Source organism: Jaculus jaculus, chromosome 3 (assembly GCF_020740685.1).
Source record: "Jaculus jaculus isolate mJacJac1 chromosome 3, mJacJac1.mat.Y.cur, whole genome shotgun sequence".
NCBI classification, from domain to species: Eukaryota; Metazoa; Chordata; class Mammalia; order Rodentia; family Dipodidae; genus Jaculus; species Jaculus jaculus.
Genome location: NC_059104.1, coordinates 178,699,941 through 178,719,363, shown reverse-complemented (window position 1 = coordinate 178,719,363; position 19,423 = coordinate 178,699,941). Strand labels below are relative to the sequence as shown.

At 40.4% G+C, this 19,423-nt stretch overlaps 1 protein-coding gene across 3 annotated transcripts in view; it reads right to left on the bottom strand.

Annotated features, from left to right (window-relative positions):
- Usp47 (ubiquitin specific peptidase 47) overlaps window positions 1-19,423 on the bottom strand; it is a 100,359-nt gene that overhangs the window by 46,296 nt on the left and 34,640 nt on the right. For 2 of the 3 annotated variants that reach the window (XM_045144874.1, XM_045144875.1), the window contains 5 exons: window positions 18,659-18,862; window positions 8,847-8,960; window positions 6,620-6,754; window positions 6,333-6,471; window positions 1,946-2,042 (listed from right to left, as the gene is read on the bottom strand). In XM_045144874.1, the coding sequence (XP_045000809.1) occupies window positions 1,946-2,042; window positions 6,333-6,471; window positions 6,620-6,754; window positions 8,847-8,960; window positions 18,659-18,862 (689 nt within the window). The remainder of the gene's footprint in view (window positions 1-1,945; window positions 2,043-6,332; window positions 6,472-6,619; window positions 6,755-8,846; window positions 8,961-18,658; window positions 18,863-19,423) is intronic. The other variant, XM_045144876.1, reaches the window with a different exon arrangement.

Sequence of the window (19,423 nt, the reverse complement as noted above, 5' to 3'; positions counted from 1 at the left end):
AAATGCAAGAGGAAGGCTTTCTGTGGGCCACTGTACAAGAGAAGGAAATCTCTGTGAGGTCCTTGAGTCTGCATCAAAGAAACACCATCAGGCTTTGTTTTGCCACCTGCCATAAACTTTTATTCTCAAAATCTCAAAAGCAAGTGGGTAGCCCTCCTCTTTCAACTATGTCTCATCCCCAACTGCACCAGACTCTAATCAGAAAGACTTCATGGGCTCCTTGGAGGCCTCTGCACTGATGCCCCTAATACTCTTTCCAGACCTTTACTGGGCAAGCCCTGTGCAGGTAACCTAAAACTGATAGTTACTCTCTCCACTTGGCTTTACTATTTCTCTAGCATATTTGACTGTGGAGGGGAGCTCTGAAGAAGGGACTCTCTCTTGTCCTACAAATGCCTAACGGAGTGCTTGGCACTCAGACACTGTACGTGTTCAATGAATGAGCAGCCACTACTCTTCACTCCCTCCACAGCGCTGTCAAGCTGCAGGCCACATTCAGCTCAACAAGCTCCTGGGGACTCCCCATTCCTGTGCAATGTTCGCTGGGACAAGCACAGCATCGGCTCTCCTCAGTCTTCCGAGCAGGCTCTATACCATCTCCTAGCCTTCTCTTCCAGGACTCTGACAAAAATGGCTCTGCTCACCTTCTGGAGGCCTCTGCACCTCTGGTATTTACTGGCTACAGCACAGGAAGAACCGACAAAGGATCCTGGAATCTACTGCTACTTACTTTCCTGTGCCTTCAGTTAAGCCGGCGCCTTTCTAACAGGGGCACTAGAACAGCACATGATTGAGAGGGTTACTGTAAGAGTCACCCGAGTCTGTATGTCAAGTGCTCAGACAGGGTGGACACAACATTCAGGTACTGTTATTATGGAGAGACTTAACAAAGATCTTATTTTTACTCCATCTGTATTCACGAAGTGCCTACTATACAAACAAGACTGGGCAACAAATACTTAATGAATGGAAAGCATGTCAGCCTTGATAAGAAAACAAGCTTACAGGTGAAACATAAGAGTGATGTTGACAGAGCAACACAGACAATTAAAAGTTTAAGATACATTTAAAATACATATTTACATAATTTTAATGATAATATTCTGAAGGTTAATCTTTAAAATATCTTTAAAAGTAAAACTTATTTGTGTTTTAAAGAAAGCATAGAAAACAAATATGTAGTGCATGTATTATAGGAAGGCACTCAGAAAATTAATGGCTATGTTTAGTGTTAATTTTAATATGAATTTCTTCCATGGACCATTTTAAAAAACTTTTATTTATTTATTTGACAGAGAAGGGGGAAGAGAGAGAGAGAGAGAAAGAGAGAGAGAGAGAGAGAGAGAGAGAATGGGCATGCCAGGGCTTCCTGCCACTGCAAACGAACTCCAGATGCATGCTCCCCCTTGTGCATCTGGCTAATGTGGGTCCTGGGGAATCGAACATGGGTCCTTTGGCTTTGCAGGCAAAAGCCTTAACCACTAAGCCATCCGTCCATGATACCATTTTAAATATGCTGCAAGTACATGTATACAAGTAAACAAAACATGCTATATTATATTTTAGACAGAAACCACGTTTGTTGGATTTTTAATTGAGAGATGGAGGAAAAGGACTGTATAGGTTATATATTGGATTCTCCCAAAGCCAATCACATTATTTCTTTGTAAAGTGGTAAGCTCTAAGGTAAATACACTGACCTTATATAAGTAAATCTCATCAATTTTATTCTTTATTGTCTGTGCACTTCTGATTCTCCTCCCCATACAATTTCCTAATCTTTCACAAAATCTTTTATATATAAAATATGTAAGAAATTACATTTTATAAGGTGAGAAATGTCCCATAGTTTACAAATATGTACAAGAAGGTAAATTAAACTTTATTACTTAAAAAGTATACTTTTGTGCTTAATTTTACTCAAAGAATGTTTTGAAATACTCACTTATATAATGCATTCCTAAATTCAGGAGTCATAAAAAGTGTTTGCAAAAGGCTATTCAAATAGCAAGTCATTGCCTGGTTTACTAGTCCAACATATCCTTTAAAAAGAAAATACAAATATGTACAAGTTAGCACTTAGAATGAAAAATGACAAAAGAGAAAACAGCATGAATTTAAATATATAACACATTCACAGGTGAAGATTATTTCTATTCTCCACTATGTACAGCAGGTGAGCTGTTTCTAAGAAAAGGTCAAGAGATACTGTTAGAAACATGCCTAGAAATGCAAATGAAGGATTAATAAGAAATAATCTTTCTTCCTAAAATCTAAGAGTAGTAGATTAAAAAGCCTAAGTCTGTTCACTTTAGTACCATACATACCTAACACAGGAAGACTTAACTAAATCAATTTTCCTATCAGCCAATTTCCACTGAGAATCAATAATGTATGAGATAAATTCATCATATGCAAATTCATAAAAGCTGAGACTAAGTAATGTGACCAGCTTCCTGTTTTAATAACTCACCAAGTAATGGAATTCTAAAAGCTATACAGAGAGATCCACTCCATCTGTACTGGTGATTGCAAGACCTATCTGCCTGTCACTTTGTCTTAAGAGTCAAGCATTGAGTTCTTAGGCCTTTCATTGTTAAAAATGCTATGAACATGTCCTCCTGTATTTTACTCTCCATTATTACACAACAATAAACTGCTCCAATTCCTGGCCCCTACAGCTAAGTTGTTCTCACAGTCCTATGATGGTTAGTACTGTAAACTTGATGCAATTTAGAATCACCATAATTGACTGAACTCCCTCAAAATGTAAGCTGCAATAAGCCCTTCCTCTCTCAGCTGCTTCTTAGGAGGTGTTTTGTCACAGCAACAAGACAGGTAACTAATCCAATTTCCCTGTTCTTAATTCCCACATGAGCCTTTATCTTAGCATTTCAGACTGTACGAGGTGAAGTCTGATTTTTTTTTCCCCTACTACCTACATATTAACAGGTGTCTATTAGGGAAACATGTCTGGGACTTCAAGTACCATAGATTCATAGAACACCTGGCCTGGTTACTCATTTAAAGCATTCTGTCTTTGGCATTTCTCTTCCTCATCTTCCTATTGATTCCTCCAACAGTCAAGGGCAAAAGATCTACCTGAAGCCTTAAAGGCTGAGTACATACCACCACTGTCCTTTGTGAACCTAAGCATCAATCTTGCACCACTTACTTAGGATACTATTTCTTCCCTGGACTTAAAAGAAAAGGGGAGAAGAGAAGAGGAGCAGTTGAGGGGAGGCAGCAGGAGTATTTAATTTTTGCTGTTAGCAATAAAAATCACATAAAACTCAAAGGTCCTTTGTACTTGAATGAGCATCATATTTAAACAGATAATTATCTCACATAAATGTATTACTGTTTCCTAAAAACACAAAGATTTTAATGAGAGTAATCAAAGTGCTACTGAACTAGCAGAGATTTTCTGTCATTATGTTTTATCTAAATCAAATGTCTAATGACAGCTACTACCAAGTGGGCTCTAATACTGAAATAACTGAATCAGTACTTTTAGTAGCCAGTAAGAAAGAAGTACGTGAGAACCTACGTCCTCTCTAAAAGACACATGTAGCAAGAAACCTACATAGAACCAACATGGAAGGAAAGAGGACTAATAGGCTAATTCAAGACAGTAAAGAGACTAGCCAAACACAAGCATCACAGATCTAAAATTTCTTACCATTTATGAACCCACACAAGCCATCAATTCCCTCCTTTTCAATATTCACCCCACCATCTCTTTTCAACACTGGCTGGCTACCAGAGGGAGGTGGTAGGCAAAGAGAATGAGACATCTTCAAACCACAGCATTTTAAAGAAATGTATTCCCAGAGAGAAGTTTCCAATAAAGACATTTCATAAATGATGCCAAGATTTACAAGAACTTCCTAAGGAAGATGCAAATTCTGTAGTGATTAACAAAATTAGCTCCCAATGACAACTCCATTGGATGCTGACAACTATTATACTTCTGACAGACGTTCCTCCAGACATGAAAGGAAGATGTACAAGTAGGAAAAGGAAGTCAGTGTGAGGAAATGCAACTCATAACCAAGATTATAATAAGTACATGGCAACACATATGAAAAGCTTCCAAAACTGTTTTAATAACTTCAACTTAGTAGTTCAGTTCCTGAGAACTAATCCTAAGGAAATAATCAGAGATGAAAAAACCAGATACAAGAAATTTTGTATCAGTAGTATCAGAAATAACTTCAATATATAAATTCATCTATGAAACAAGTACTGTTTTTGAGCAATTTAAAACCATGTCATTTACAAGGACTGAATAAAGCTACTCAAATGGATAGCATGAGGTGGAAATGCAGCTAAAGAGCTTTTTACAGTATGCTTATCCATTTTATTGTAGGATACGTAGAACAAACAGAAAAAAATAAGCAAAATCAGGGCTGTAGAGATAGCTTAGTGGTTAAGGCACTTGCCTGCAAAGCCAAAGGACTAAGGTTCGATTCCCCAGGACCCACATAAGCCAGATGTACAAGGTGGCACATGTGTCTGGAGTTTGTATGCAGTGGTTGGATGCACTGGCATGCCCATTCTCTCTCTCTCCCCCTCTCTCTCAAATAAATAAATAAAAATAAAAATATTTTTTGAAGAACAAGCAAAACTGAATTGTATGACAAGTGGTGCTGCCAGGACTCTTCAGTGTCCTCAGGCTACACCGTGACAGTGTATTCAAAATGCGTCTCCATCTTCGTACCAAGGAATTTACAACAACCATAAAAAGCTGCATCTAGTCAACACCACTAAGGAGGCATTCTATAAATACTGCTTACATAAAGACTGAATCAGTCATTAGAATACATAGCAAATATTTGAAGAATCCTGATTTGTTAAATTTGGAACTTTCACAAAAGCGCCTCAACAATTTCAGAATAAATCTACAAGGTTCTTACAAAATGACATTTTTTTCAACCTAACCCAGTGTAGCAACACCACCATTTTGTGAAATCGTGTCATTTTAAATAAGCATCCCTAAATGTTTTTTTAAAAAATATTTTTATTTATTTAACTGCAAGCAGGGCGTGAGGAGAAAATGACAATAGGTGTGCTAGGGCCTCCAGCCACTGTAAACAAACTCCGGATGCGTGCACCACCTTATGCATCGCCCTCTACGTGGGCACTGAGGAACTGAACCCAGGTCATCACATTTTGTAAGCAAAACCTGTAACTGCTGAGCTGTCTTTCCAGTTCCCCTGAAAGATTTCTGAAAGGGACAAAAATGTGAGAATCTAAACAATATAAAGGGAAACATTCATCTACTTTTTAAAATGGAGGGTAATCTTGCGTTCTCTTTTTCTCTTGCTATTATGTGACAAAAAGTTGTATACTATAAGTTACACTAACGTCCAAACACCAGCTTTGACTACTATTTGCACAGCAAATTAACATGTTAGCCTGCAGAATGATTAGCTATGACAAAATTCTCCTAAGTTCTATTTACAAAATACAGTAAATAGAAGATTGTAGATCACATTAAACAAAACCTGGAATGTAATTCTGTAGTTTTCTTTTACACAAGGTATCTGTTAATGTGCAACTGGAAACCATCTGTTCTCAAGTGTTAAGAGGAAGGGTTCTGGAACCGTACCAATACCAACAGCTGCATACGGCTTTTCTGTACTCATTTCTATTTCTTTCAACACGAAGAATATGATTTGATGAAAAGGTTTGTTGTAAGATGAAATATGTGAAAAATATGTAGGTTATATTCATTAGACAATTTTAGCCAACCTTATATAAAAATGAGTCAAACCTTTATAGGAAGCTATCTCAGTAAGCAGAAGAAACTTGAAATTCTAGCCTTAATGTTGTTCAGAAAAAAGCGAAAAGATATTTAAATGATACAATGTACTTCAAGCATACAACTTAACTAAAGGATACAACAAACCCAATAAAGCAAGCATGGTCCATCTGCTTCATAACGGAAGTCAATTCCTCATACTCTATCCAAATCCCAAGGAGATAACAAGAGATTGCATGATCTGAGGAAGCCAACTTCAAATCAAAAAGGTAAGATGATTGCTGAAATTTAAAATTATTAAAAAGTCTTTCTTTACAGCACATGGCCAGTATCTTCTAGCTTATCACTAAAGAAAGGCAGTAAGAAGAGAGTGAAAGCAACAGTGTGATGGAGAAAGGGAAGTCACAGACAGCACAGAACTAACTCTGCTGCTAGCCTGTCATCTCACTCCGGCTCTATTTTCCTACTCAGGAAGGGAGAGGATGAGGCTTTAACTTGCTAAGATTACTCACAGCGTAAATGGTCTATTATTTTATGACAACAGGACGACAATAATAAATCTTACCAGTTTCTGATTTGTTCAAAATGGATGAGTATGAGTAGCTCTGGCTGACATAATCACTGGTAGAGCTCACAGAACCTTCTCTTGGAAGTGGACCTATGAACCTGTCATGAACACTGTCATCCACGTTACTGGAATCCTCCTAAAAGGCAACATAGCCAATATTTACTGATTAGCAAATAGGTTGAAACAATGAAAAAGCAACATTCTAACAGCTGAGGCAACAAGAAAAATATGTGGCATCATTATTGATGTCACCACCATGGCAGTCAAAGGGTGCACATCCTCACCATTTCCTGTGGGCTGGACCGAAAGATGATCGACACGGAACGCTGTGGGGAGGTGCTCATGTCCCCTTCCAAAGTGCTTACTTTAAGTTCTCTTTCAAATGTTCTATTTACATGAGGAAAGGGAGACTGATGGTCCTAATAAATCAAAAATACCACTGTGAGCTCCGTAACGAGAGCCTACCATTCATTTCTACATCATCGAAGCCAGTTAGGCCTGGCAGGTACAGCAGACTCAGTAAGTACTGAATGAGAAGGCAAGTTAGAGCTTCTAATAAGAAGCTTTTTAGCCGGGTGTGGTGGTGCACGCCTTTAATCCCAGCACTCAGGAGGCAGGGGTAGGACGACTGCTGAGAGTTCAAGGCCACCCTGAGACGACAGAGTGAATTCCAGGTCAGCCTGGGCTAGAACAAGACCCTGCCTTGAAAAACCAAAAAACAAAAAAAAAAAGAAACTTCTTATTTATATGTGATATGGTGAGAAGGATTAAAAGGCATAAAAAGCACAAGCAATTAAGAGAACTAAAGAAGAATTACTGAGCAATCTAAATCCCAAATCCCAAATTGTGAATCCAGAGTTCTCTAAATTAAAGGCTAATTCAGATCTCAATGTTATTCAGACTAATCCAGACCTTATTATGATATAAAAATAAATAATGGGATTAAGGGAGGTCAGAAGGTACAACTCGGGTACTGCTTTTGCATGCACTGTGTTTTATGAATGCTTCTTGCTCTACATTACATTATTCACAAAAGAATTCCAGTTGAAAGGCATCAAATAGAACAATTTTTCATGAGTAGTTTCACTAGAAAGAAAGCATCTGAAAAAGTCTGTAAGGCTGGGTGTGGTGATACACACCTTTAATCCCAGCACTCAGGAGGCAGAGGTAGGAGGATCCACTGTGAGTTCAAGGCCACTCTGAGATTACATAGTGAATTTCAGGTCAGCCTGGGCTAAAGTGAGACCCTACCTTGAAATACAAAAAAATAAAAAATAAAAAGTCCATAATACTCTCTGAGTCTTAAGTTTCCTTGGTCTGTAAAACAGTAAAGCAAATCAAACCAGACTTCCTTCATTATTTTTTAAATGCACATCTTTTATAATGTATGACCAGACTTCCTATATTAATTGTTAAATGAACATCCTTTACAATGTATGGCCAGACTTCCTGTATTATTTTTTAAATGCACATCCTTTATAATGTATTCTTAACCCATATTTGTTGTTTGTTTGGTTTTTCAAGATAGTGTCTCATGCTAGCCCAGGCTGACCTGGTACTTACAGTGATCCTCCTACCTCTGCCTCCCAAGTGCTGGGATTCAAGGTGTGCACCACCATGACCAACTTAGCCAATATTTGTAACAGACAAGTTCATCATAATTTTTAATTAGTAGACAAAAAAAGATTTTCAAATGAATAGTTTTTTCCCCCTTCAAGAGGCATATTCCTTTAAAACTCAGAACTCTCTGAAAAATGCGTCCAACTAAGAGTTATTGGAACAGATAATCTCTAAAGCTACCAGAGTGGACAGGAAAGTCTATTAAAGTAAATATGAAGTAGGGCAAAACACAAGACTAACAGAAGGGAAGCATCTAATTTACGTACTAGTCATCCCAAAATAAGTTTGGAAGTTGTGTGGAGTGGGAATGGAAATGGACTAACTTAAAATAAAATTTTAAAAAACTGATGGAGGGGCTGGAGAGATGACTAATGGTTAAAAGTCTGCTTGTAAAGCCTGCTGGTCTAAGTTCAATTATCCAATACCACATATAACCCACAGGTAGAAAGTGGAGCCTGTGTCTGGAGTTTATATGCAGTGGCAAAAGGCTTTGGTGCACCCATGTTCATATGTTTTCTCTCTCTCTCCCCAAACTGATGGAGTTTTAGAGCTCTCATATGAATGCTTAACCAAAGGGAAGTCCACCTAATCTGTCGTCTGTAGGTCTGTGGTATTTTAATTTAATTTGGACCTACTTCCATCCCTGGGAAGCAGCTGTCTTGAGAATGGAGAGTGTGTTAACCCCAAGGTGGTGACAAACTATGAGCACTAGTCCCAGTGCTAAGATGGCGAGCGCGTCCAGGTCATCGTAAACATAGCAACTCCACACACAACTGAGGAGAATGTACTGTAACTATAACACATATCTCTTCTCCTTCCTTCAGAAAATTACATTCCCAAGAAGTGACAATGCATAAAAATTATGAATATAAGCATTTCTAAGTAGCTCACCAATAGTATTTGAGGCTGTTCACCATCTTTATCTGTCAAATGCAGAAAGTTCTTCTTTCCTGGCTCAAAATTAGCATCAAGAAGAGACTTGTCACTGGTATGATCCAGTGGAGCCTATGAGTATAAAAATATTATCTCAGATTAGAGAAAAATGAATTGTGGTAACAAAAACAACGTATAAATGCATTCAGATGTATATTTATAATATAAACAACTTTTTTTCAGTAATGATCCTGGCAAATTTCTTTCATCTAGTTTCTAAAACATCCCTTTACTCATGGAGTAGGACGATTAAGCTCAGTGTCAAGTGTGTGTGCATGTGGGCACCCTAGAGGCGGACACCTGCCCACATGTAAAACAGTGTGTGTGCACTGTGGGCTCCCTAGAGACTCACACTTGCCCACATGTAAAACAGTGTGTGTATGCTGTGGGCTCCCAGGAGATTCACACCTGCCAAATGTAAAACAGTGTGTGCGCGCGCACACTGTGGGGTCCCTAGAGACTCACACCTAACTACATGTAAAACAGCGAGTGTGTGCGCTGTGGGCACCCTAGAGACTCACACCTAAGTACACCTAAAACAAGGAGTGTGTGCGCTGTGGGCACCCTAGAGACTCACACCTAAGTACACCTAAAACAAGGAGTGTGTGCGCTGTGGGCACCCTAGAGACTCACACCTAAGTACATGTAAAACAATGAGTGTGTGCACTGTGGGCTCCCTAGAGACTCACACCTAACTACATGTAAAACGAGTGTGTGCGCTATGATCACCCTAGAGACTCACACCTAAGTACGCCTAAAACAATGTGTGTGCGCTGTGGGCACCCTAGAGACTCACACCTAAGTACATGTAAAACATTGAGTGTGTGCGCTGTGGGCACCCTAGAGACTCACACCTAAGTACACCTAAAACAATGAGTGTGTGCGCTGTGGGCACCCTAGAGGCTCACACCTAAGTACACCTAAAACAATGAGTGTGTGCACTGTGGGCTCCCTAGAGACTCACACCTAACTACATGCAAAACGAGTGTGTGCGCTGTGATCACCCTAGAGACTCACACCTAAGTACACGTAAAACAGTGAGTGTGCGCTGTGATCACCCTAGAGACTCACACCTAAGTACATGTAAAACATTGAGTGTGTGCGCTGTGGGCACCCTAGAGGCTCACACCTAAGTACACCTAAAACAATGAGTGTGCGCTGTGGGCACCCTAGAGACTCACACCTAACTACATGTAAAACAATGAGTGTGTGCTGTGATCACCCTAGAGACTCACACCTAAGTACATGTAAAACATTGTGTGCGCTGTGGGCACCCTAGAGACTCACACCTAAGTACACATAAAACAGTGAGTGTGCGCTGTGATCACCCTAGAGACTCATACCTAAGTACATGTAAACAATGAGTGTGTGCGCTGTGATCACCCTAGAGGCTCACACCTAAGTACACCTAAAACAATGAGTGTGCGCTGTGGGCACCCTAGAGACTCACACCTAACTACATGTAAAACAATGAGTGTGTGCTGTGATCACCCTAGAGACTCACACCTAAGTACATGTAAAACATTGTGTGCGCTGTGGGCACCCTAGAGACTCACACCTAAGTACACATAAAACAGTGAGTGTGCGCTGTGATCACCCTAGAGACTCATACCTAAGTACATGTAAACAATGAGTGTGTGCGCTGTGATCACCCTAGAGACTCACACCTAACTACATGTAAAACAATGACTGTGTGCGCTGTGATCACCCTAGAGACTCACACCTAAGTACACGCAAAACATTGTGTGTGTGCGCTGTGGGCACCCCAGAGGCTCACACCTAAGTACACCTAAAACAATGTGTGTGCACTGTGGGCACCCTAGAGACTCACACCTAACTACATGTAAAACAATGAGTGTGCGCTGTGATCACCCTAGAGACTCACACCTAAGTACATGTAAAACATTGAGTGTGTGCGCTGTGGGCACCCTAGAGGCTCACACCTAAGTACACCTAAAACAATGAGTATGTGCACTGTGATCACCCTAGAGACTCACACCTAAGTACACCTAAAACAATGAGTGTGTGCGCTGTGATCACCCTAGAGACTCACACCTAAGTACATGTAAAACATTGAGTGTGTACGCTGTGGGCACCCTAGAGACTCACACCTAACTGCATGTAAAACAATGTGTGTGTGCACTGTGGGCTCCCTAGAGACTCACAACCGCATCTCTAACAGTGTGTGTGTGTGCACAGTGGGTGCTCTAGAGGCTCATGCTCATCAGAATCCAGGGTACCTAAACTTACTGGTGTGTTGGCATACTGGTGTTAGCAGGAGACCCTCAAGTTCTGTTTCAAAGCTAATTACATGGCACAGCTACACTAACACAGCACAACCATCACAGACCCTTCACGAGGAAGCTGCTCAGTACCTGACGTCCATTTCAAGTTCACAGGGGATCAGAAATGAACATCCAAGGTTTAACAGTTCGCAGCTAACTCTTAGTGACGGCTGCCATTCTGACAGGCTCACTCAAGCTGGTGGATGAGAGATGGAGAGCTGCACGTGAGCCAGAATCACAGTCACTGACACAAGTGAGTGAGTGGGGAAAACATCCTATTCTCCGGTGCTGTTCTACTAACAAGCATGGGTCACATCTCCCTTATAACTCATTTTAAGGAAATGACCTTCGGTCCATGTGGTAGATTGAATGCATGACCCCCATAGACTGAGGTGTTTTATTAAAGTTTGTGACTTGGATCTCCAGCAGATGGGCTGAAGAAGGCTTCACTGGGATGGATCCTGAGGTTCAGCCCAAAGGTGTGTGGAGGCAGTACTGGCTTTCAGCTACAAGGTGTGCAGCAGAAAGGAGTGAGCTTGGGGGTCCTGCTTGCTGCAGCTCCCTGCTGCTGCTTTGGGCTGTGCTGGCTGTTTGGTGGTCACTCTCTGCTTGTATGTATGGAAGCAGCCTCTTTTACCACCTATGGAAAGTCCCTTGTATCGATAAGCTTGAAACAAATCTCCTCAGAACTGTACCTGGTTTGGATGTTCATCCCAGCAACGTGAAGCTTGTACAACAAAAATTTGGTAACAGAGAGTTGGGGTGTTACTGCGTGGTGAATATTTGAAATAGCTAAGACAATGCCATCCTGTCCCGGAATGTGACAGCTAAGATAATGAACGCCATTCTGTTTTAATTAGGCCCTGGCTGCATGCATGCATGCCTGCTCAGGCACCTTTCAGCTGCTAACATCCCCATCCCTGGATGGTCATGTCTGCATTCTCAGGACTTCCCATGACCCCTAGCATGACCTAGATGTATAAACTCAAGACAGCTCCAGGATATATGAGCAAAACACATACAATTCCAAGAATACCCTGACCTACATGTGGCACCAATGTCACTGTGATTTTTATGGTCTTTTGCCTTTAAAAATGCGGTACCCCTGACCTTCTTCACTGAGAGGTCGTCCAGGCATGAACTCCTCTCAGTTGCTGGCTTAGTAGAAAGGACACTTAATTGGCTTGAGAAAAATGGTGGTCTGTAATTCTCTTGCAAGGACTGCAACAATATGACCATGTAGACTCTGGTCTTTTCAAACTTGTATGCTGAAAGAGAAATATGTATGGACATGGTACATTGGACTGCAGAAGCCATACAGAGTAGTAAGCCGAGTTTTATGGACTATTTTGGTAAGAGTTTAAGAATGCTAAGTGCAGAGAAAACTGTGTTGGTTTGTGAACTTTCAAAGGGGAAGAAAAGACACAGGAGAACTTCAGTAGAACTGGGCTAGTGGCATAAAGCCGGGGTGAATACGTTCTCCTGCCCTGACCTGAGAGTGTGAACAAGGTTGAACTTGAAGGCAATGGACTCATGTGATTGGAAGAAGGTACAGAACTAAGAAACATAAGATTTAAAGTTAGAAAAATTCAAGTAAGTTTAAAATTACAGGCACATAGACATGTTTTAGATTACTGAAGCTGCTATTGTTAATCAGTTCACCACCATTACATTCAAACAATGGAAAAGATGCCTGAGGTGATTCCTACCAGAAAAGACTAAATGGTAGAAATGCAAACTTTTGTGAGATGACTTAAGGAAGGAACCTGCACTTCAAGGTCAAGATTTATTTCCTCCCTGAATTAACAATATGGTTGTGTCTTTACACAATTGGTTTTGCTTTAGAAAGCATGAAAAATGCATGGAAGTGTACATGGTTCCAGAAGCTGCTGCTGAGTAGTGGCAAGTGGAAGGGGGTGATGTCCTTGGTAGGGAGGTCAGGGAGGCCATTTTAAGATGGATGGTGGTTTGCCATGGAGACCCAAAGATGTTTTGGATATACCAATACAATGCAAGGGCTACCATGGAGCACTGTTGGTTCAGGATGGAAGTTTCCGAGCCTAATCTGACCAGCTGGAAAGATGTGAAATGGAAAATCCAGAGACTGCCATCACTAGTTATGGATGTTGAACTTGAACTGCAGCTACTATCCTAATGGTCACTGATTTTGCATTGGTCCAATCTCTTCTTATTATGCCTTACAGCAGTGGAAATATTTACTCTGTGCCATTGAATGTTAGAAGTAAGTAACTTGTTTTGATTTTATAAGACTTATACTTAAGAGATGGTCTTCAGTCTCAGATGGAACTTGGGACTTTGGAACAATCTTAAAGTTAGTAGACTATGAGGCTCTTTGAAGCTGGACTGAATACAATTTACAAGGTGAGATGATCGTAAGTTTATTGGGAGTCAGAGGCAGAAAATGGTAGATTGAATGCATGTCCCCCATAGACTCATATTTTATCAAAGCTTGTAACTTGGATCTCCAGCAGGCAGGCTGGAGCAAGCTTCACTGGGGTGTATCCTGGGGTCCAGCCCAAAGGTGTGTTTGGAGGCAGAACTGGATTTCAGCTACAAGGTGTGCAGCAGAGAGGAGTGAGCTTGGGGTCCTGCTTGCTGCAGCTCCCTGCTGCTGCTTTTGGGTTTTGCTGGCTGTTTGGTTGTTTCTCGCTGTATGTATGTATGTATGTATGTATGTATGTATGTATGTACGTACGTACGTACGTACGTACGTACGTACACAAACACGCACACACACATGCAAGCAAGCAAGCAGCTTCTTCTGCTACCTATGGAACCTCCCCTGGATCAATAAACTTGAAATAAAACTACACCTGGTTTGGATATTCATCCCAACAATTTGTGACACTTTCTACTACAATTTTTATAAAGAAAATTAACATTATAAAAGTATAGATAATTGGGACAAAAATTTAACCATAAGATTCTGCTACTATCTATGTGACTTTGCTTAAGTTATTTCACTTTGCTATGACTCAATTTCCTCACCTATATTATGAGTCTGTAATACTACCTACTTCATAAAGTACTGGTAAGGATTAAGTGAGGTTGTACTTATAGTCAGCAATAATACCTGGAACATAGTAAGGGCAAAATATGTTTTTCGGTAAATAAAATAAATGACCTATCTCTTAACTTTGGCTTAAGTCCATGAGAAAACAAGATGTACTAAACTTAAGGCTATAAGGAGCCACATGGGAGAAGGAAAGGTATTTCTGGCTTTTTAAATTCTCTAGTAGGAGGTTATCAAAGGTCAGATGACAGAAATGGAATAAAAGAGGATTTTACTCAGTAAATGTGCCCTTGCATGTGGGGGATGAGTGTCTAAATGGGCCTGGTTTTGAGAGAAGTCACACAGCTTAGTACAGTGCAGGTGAAGGAAAGCACACATACAATAATATAAAGTAGACAAACAAATAGAGAAATGGAGCATTGTTACAGCTGAACAGAGACATGGGTACTTCTGACATAAAGCTATTTGATACTAGTATAGGAAAATGCCTAAAAGGATACAAAACATATACTGTGGTGCTACACTCAATGGTACAGCACTTGCCTAGCATGTACAAGGCCCTAGATTCAACCTCTAAAACCATAATAAATAAATATTAATAATTGTATTTATTTATATATATATTTATTTAAGAGCGTGCGTGAGAGAGAATGGGTGTGCCAGGGCCTCCAGCCACTGCAAACGAACTCCAGATGCGTGTGCCCCCTTGTGCATCTGGCTTAAATGGATCCTGGGGAACTGAGCATTAAACCAGGTCCTTAGGCTTCACAGCAAGCGCTTAACTACTAACCCATCTCTCCAGCCCAAATATTAATAATTCTTTAAAAGAAAATACTATGAGGTTCCTGCCATCAAAATACTTACATGCAACTGAAGGGAAAAACAAAAATGGTCAAAGGAAACTATGACAAGGAACATGACAGAACGTGATAAGGAAAGACTGCTTTTAAAGTGGCATAAATGGGCTGGAGAGATGGCTTAGCAGTTAAGGCACTTGTCTGTGAAGCCTAAGGACCCAGGTTTGATCGCCAGTATCCACATAAGCCAGATGCACATGGTAGCATACACATCTGGAGTTTGTCTGCAGTGGCTGGAGGTCCTGGCGCGCCCATTCTCTCTCTGCCTCTTAATCTAATAAATAAATAAAAATAAAAAATATATTTTTTGAATTGACATGAGCACCAGGTAGGGCTTCTTTAATATAAAAGATAGCATGGCGCATGAACTAAGGTTCCCAGAAAAGTGCTGCATTTGCTCCACCTACTTCCAGCAATCCTGAATGGACTGATGAAGTTCTTCTGACCACAGAGATGAAATGTTGCAAGGTCAGAGCCAAATTATCTTGAGCTACCATTAGCGGCCCTCAATAGCCACTACTGCCCACCTCTGTAACTGACTTAACATCCATGTGACCATCAGATCAGGTGCACCTTTTGTGAATGTAATGGCAGACCATCAGCTTCCAACAATCCAACAGCTAACAATGTCATCAGATAACACCTGATTCCTCTAGTGGTGATTTCCCCCACTTGGCTGTTATCCTGCCTATATGATCGTCAGCCAATATATTTGAAAAGTGACTTGATTTATGACTTTCTTTTGTTCTGTAACTATAAGACCGTCATTAAATTGTTAACAAGTTGGAACCCTGAATTTGAGGTAACCTAAATCTGTGTTCCCAGGTCACAGTCACTCATATTTGGCTCCAGAATAAACTATATCTAATCCCCTTTGAGGTGAGATCTGTGTCAATAGCATGGAAAGACACAGCAGACTAGAACTGTCCTTTAAAGTGAAGAAGAAGCCGGGCATGGTGGCACACGACTTTAATCCCAGCACTTGGGAGGCAGAGGTAGGAGGATCTCCGTGAGTTTGAGGCCTCTCTGAGACTTCATAGTGAATTCCAGGTCAGCCTGAGCTAGAGTGAGGCCCTTCCTCGAAAAAAAAAAAAAACAATACAGTGAAAAAGAAAAGGCAATGCTAACAGTTACATGGCGATGTACTAGGAGTATTCAAAGTTTTGGATTAAATGTAGTTATCCTGTATTTTGTTGGACTTCTTATTTTATTGGTTAACTTCAGAAGGAAAAGCTATCTACTTAAAAAATTAGGTTTTTTTTTTTTTTTTTTTTTTTTAAGGCTCAGAAAGCAGGAATAGTGGCACATGTCTTTAGTCCCAGCCTCAGGAGACAGAGGTAGGAGGCTCAATTGCTGTGAGCTCAAGGCCAGCCTGAAATTACATATGGATTCCAGGTCAGCCTAGGCAAAAGGAGACCCCCACCTCAAAAAAACAAAACAAGGAAAAAAGGAACAGAATTCAAAGGCAAATCAGACGACAGCAAATGGTTTTAAGTTTTCTGTGGAGTAAATTACAACTGTAAACCTGTGATGGTTCATACTGAATGTTAACTTGATAGGATTTAGAATCATCCAGAACCCAGCCTCTGGGCATGCCTATGAGGGACTATCTAGATTAGGTGTCTCTAAACACACCTGTAAGGGTTCTCTTGATTAGGTTTTCCATGGGAACAGCTACCATAACCACTGGTGGGGAGGTGAGGACTGGACTAGGTAAGAGTAAAGCGGCAGAGCACAGCGTTCATCTTCCCTCTTGGCTTTCTTACAGTGGACTGAATGTGACAAGCTGCCTCAATTCCTACCACTGTACCTTCTCCCACCATGAGGGATGGTAAACTGGAGCTGTAAGATGAAATAAACCCCTCTTTCCTTAAACTACTTCTGGTCAGGGTTTTTGTCCCAGCAACAAGTAAGGAACTAACACACCCTCTAAATATCATAAGAATACACATACAATTTCAGGAGTTGTATTTATTTATTTTCATTGTAAAAATTAAAACAGGATTGGATGAAATGGTGTTCTAAGCACATGTTCACTAAATAACCCTCTCCACGAAATGTAAAAAAAATAGTTTAAGAAAAATCTGACAAGAAAACAAAGAATGCCATCAGTAAACTAGAAATTCTGAGAAATTTAAAAAAGAGCAGATGTGATTTAGGAGGGGGAAAAAAAGCCTAAAGGAAATCACAGTCCAAAGTGCCTACAGGACTAGAGATAGATGGCTTAATGGTTAAGGTACTTGCCAGCAAAGGCAAAGGACCCAAGTTTGATTCCCCAGTACCCATGGTAAAGCCAGATGCACAAGGTAGTATTTACAGTTTGTTTGCAGTGACTAGGAAGCCCTGGTGTGCACATTCTCTCCCTCCCTCCCTCTCTCTCTCTCTTTACCTCTGTTCCCCTCATCAAATAAGCAAATAAATAAAATATTAAGAATTCTCGAAGTGCAGGAAACTCTAGAGCGAGGTCATAAAGCAGAGGAAAAGGAACCACTAGAGAACAGGTGGGAAAAGACATTCTGGTCAGGTTGTTGGTCACTTTGATCTCTTTCTTCTTCCTCGGGCTAAGCAGCAGATAACAGTACTAATTCCTGGCTGCAGTAAAGCATGAACACTGGCCAGGGAGGCAGAGCAGTGCTCTCAAGCCAGGTACCCCACAACCCTACAGTCAGAAGCAAGCTCAGTTTGTAGAGGGCTTGAATAGCATGCAGACACGCTGTGTTCAATCCCCAGTACTACAAAAATGGGACATGGTATTGTAGGCCTATAATCATAGCACTGAGGAGGTGGAGGTAAGAAGATCAGAAGTTCAAAGTCATTCTCAACTACATATTTAATTAGAAGCAAAGCCAGACTGGGATACATAAAGCCCTATCTCAAAAACATAAAAATAAAAGGGAAAAAAGGCACAGATACCAGCGGGCCTCACTCCTTCCTCATGAAAACTACAAGTAAATAAATTAGAAACTGAATTAGCATCCAGAAAAGTTAACAAAGATTCTTGAATATCAAGATGAGTAGAACAGCAAACACTTAAGGAAATGCTACACGATGAAAGAAACAAGGTAGACACGATAAGAATAAGCAAATAACAAGTGAGCCTGAGAGTTAAGGTCAGAAGCTGTACCTGTTAACACATAACAAGAAAGCTCACCTGGGAATGATTCTTCCAACTCTTTTTCTCTATATACCTTTCCTTCCATTTTAGAAATTTTCATAAAGCACATGCAATTTTATACATGATTTTTATCAAAAGAAACAAAATGAATATCAGTCAGTAAATACTGAAACTTTCCTTTAGCTGATCTAATATGAGCCACCTTTCATGAGTAAAAACCTGATGCCTGATATGACACAAACTTGAGGACAAGTGTGAACTACAGAGTGCAGAGGACAAAGAGAGAGGGTTCTGTTACTGTGCTGACACAGGCTCCACTGCAGCAGTGGACTTCGGGATAGAGCTATAAGAGGCACTGCCTGTTACAGTGTTGGACACAGGCACTACTGCAAACAGTGTACTCTGTCTAGTGTTATTGCAGTGTCCTGGCTTTAATATAATCATAGTGACAAACAATGGCATTATTAGCAGGGTTTTACCATCTCAGCAGTATTGACTCCATTTCCCCATGCCAAGTCAAAAGTTCCATTTATGTAGCCTACTTTGTTGGCCACATCTTCAAAGAGCTTTCTGACGGGAGTAGATGCTGGTAAATTTAAAGTGATCCGTTCATTCACTGTCTTCGAGTTAGTAGTATCTTGTATTATACATAAGACTCTAGGTTCTTCAGCAGCATTTTCTATCTGAAATTAAAAAAAAAAAACACATTATTTTCAATACTACTTATCTTTAAAGGAAAACCCAACTACAGTCAGCATAAAACTACAGAAGCAAATGTGAAAGAATCCAAACAATATTATTTTCTCTCTGTTTTATTATGCATGGAGCACTTCCCACTGGACTATGCAAACATGCAGGCACTATGCTTGATTAGGAAACACGGTCATACTCTAGAATCAACTGGCATTCTGTGGCTATCTGCTTTCACCTCATGAGGTTATAGAGCAGTAGCACACAAGCCATGAAGACCATATTAAAAATTGCAAAGCTTAAAAATGTGTCATGATCCCCCCCGCAAAAAATGTGTCATGACCATGTCTTGTCAACTATCAATCTGGAAACTGGCTACACATGCTCCTTTCTTGTTTGTCAGTAACCATCTGTTCAGATAACATCGTTTAGAAGAAGTTTTTCCTCAAAGAAGCTAAGCCCTCCTGTAAGCTCTTGTAAAACATTGCTTTGCTTCTCTGCATTCTACTGTGGCAGTGGTTACATCAGACTATTAGAATTTCTTCCCTTCCTTC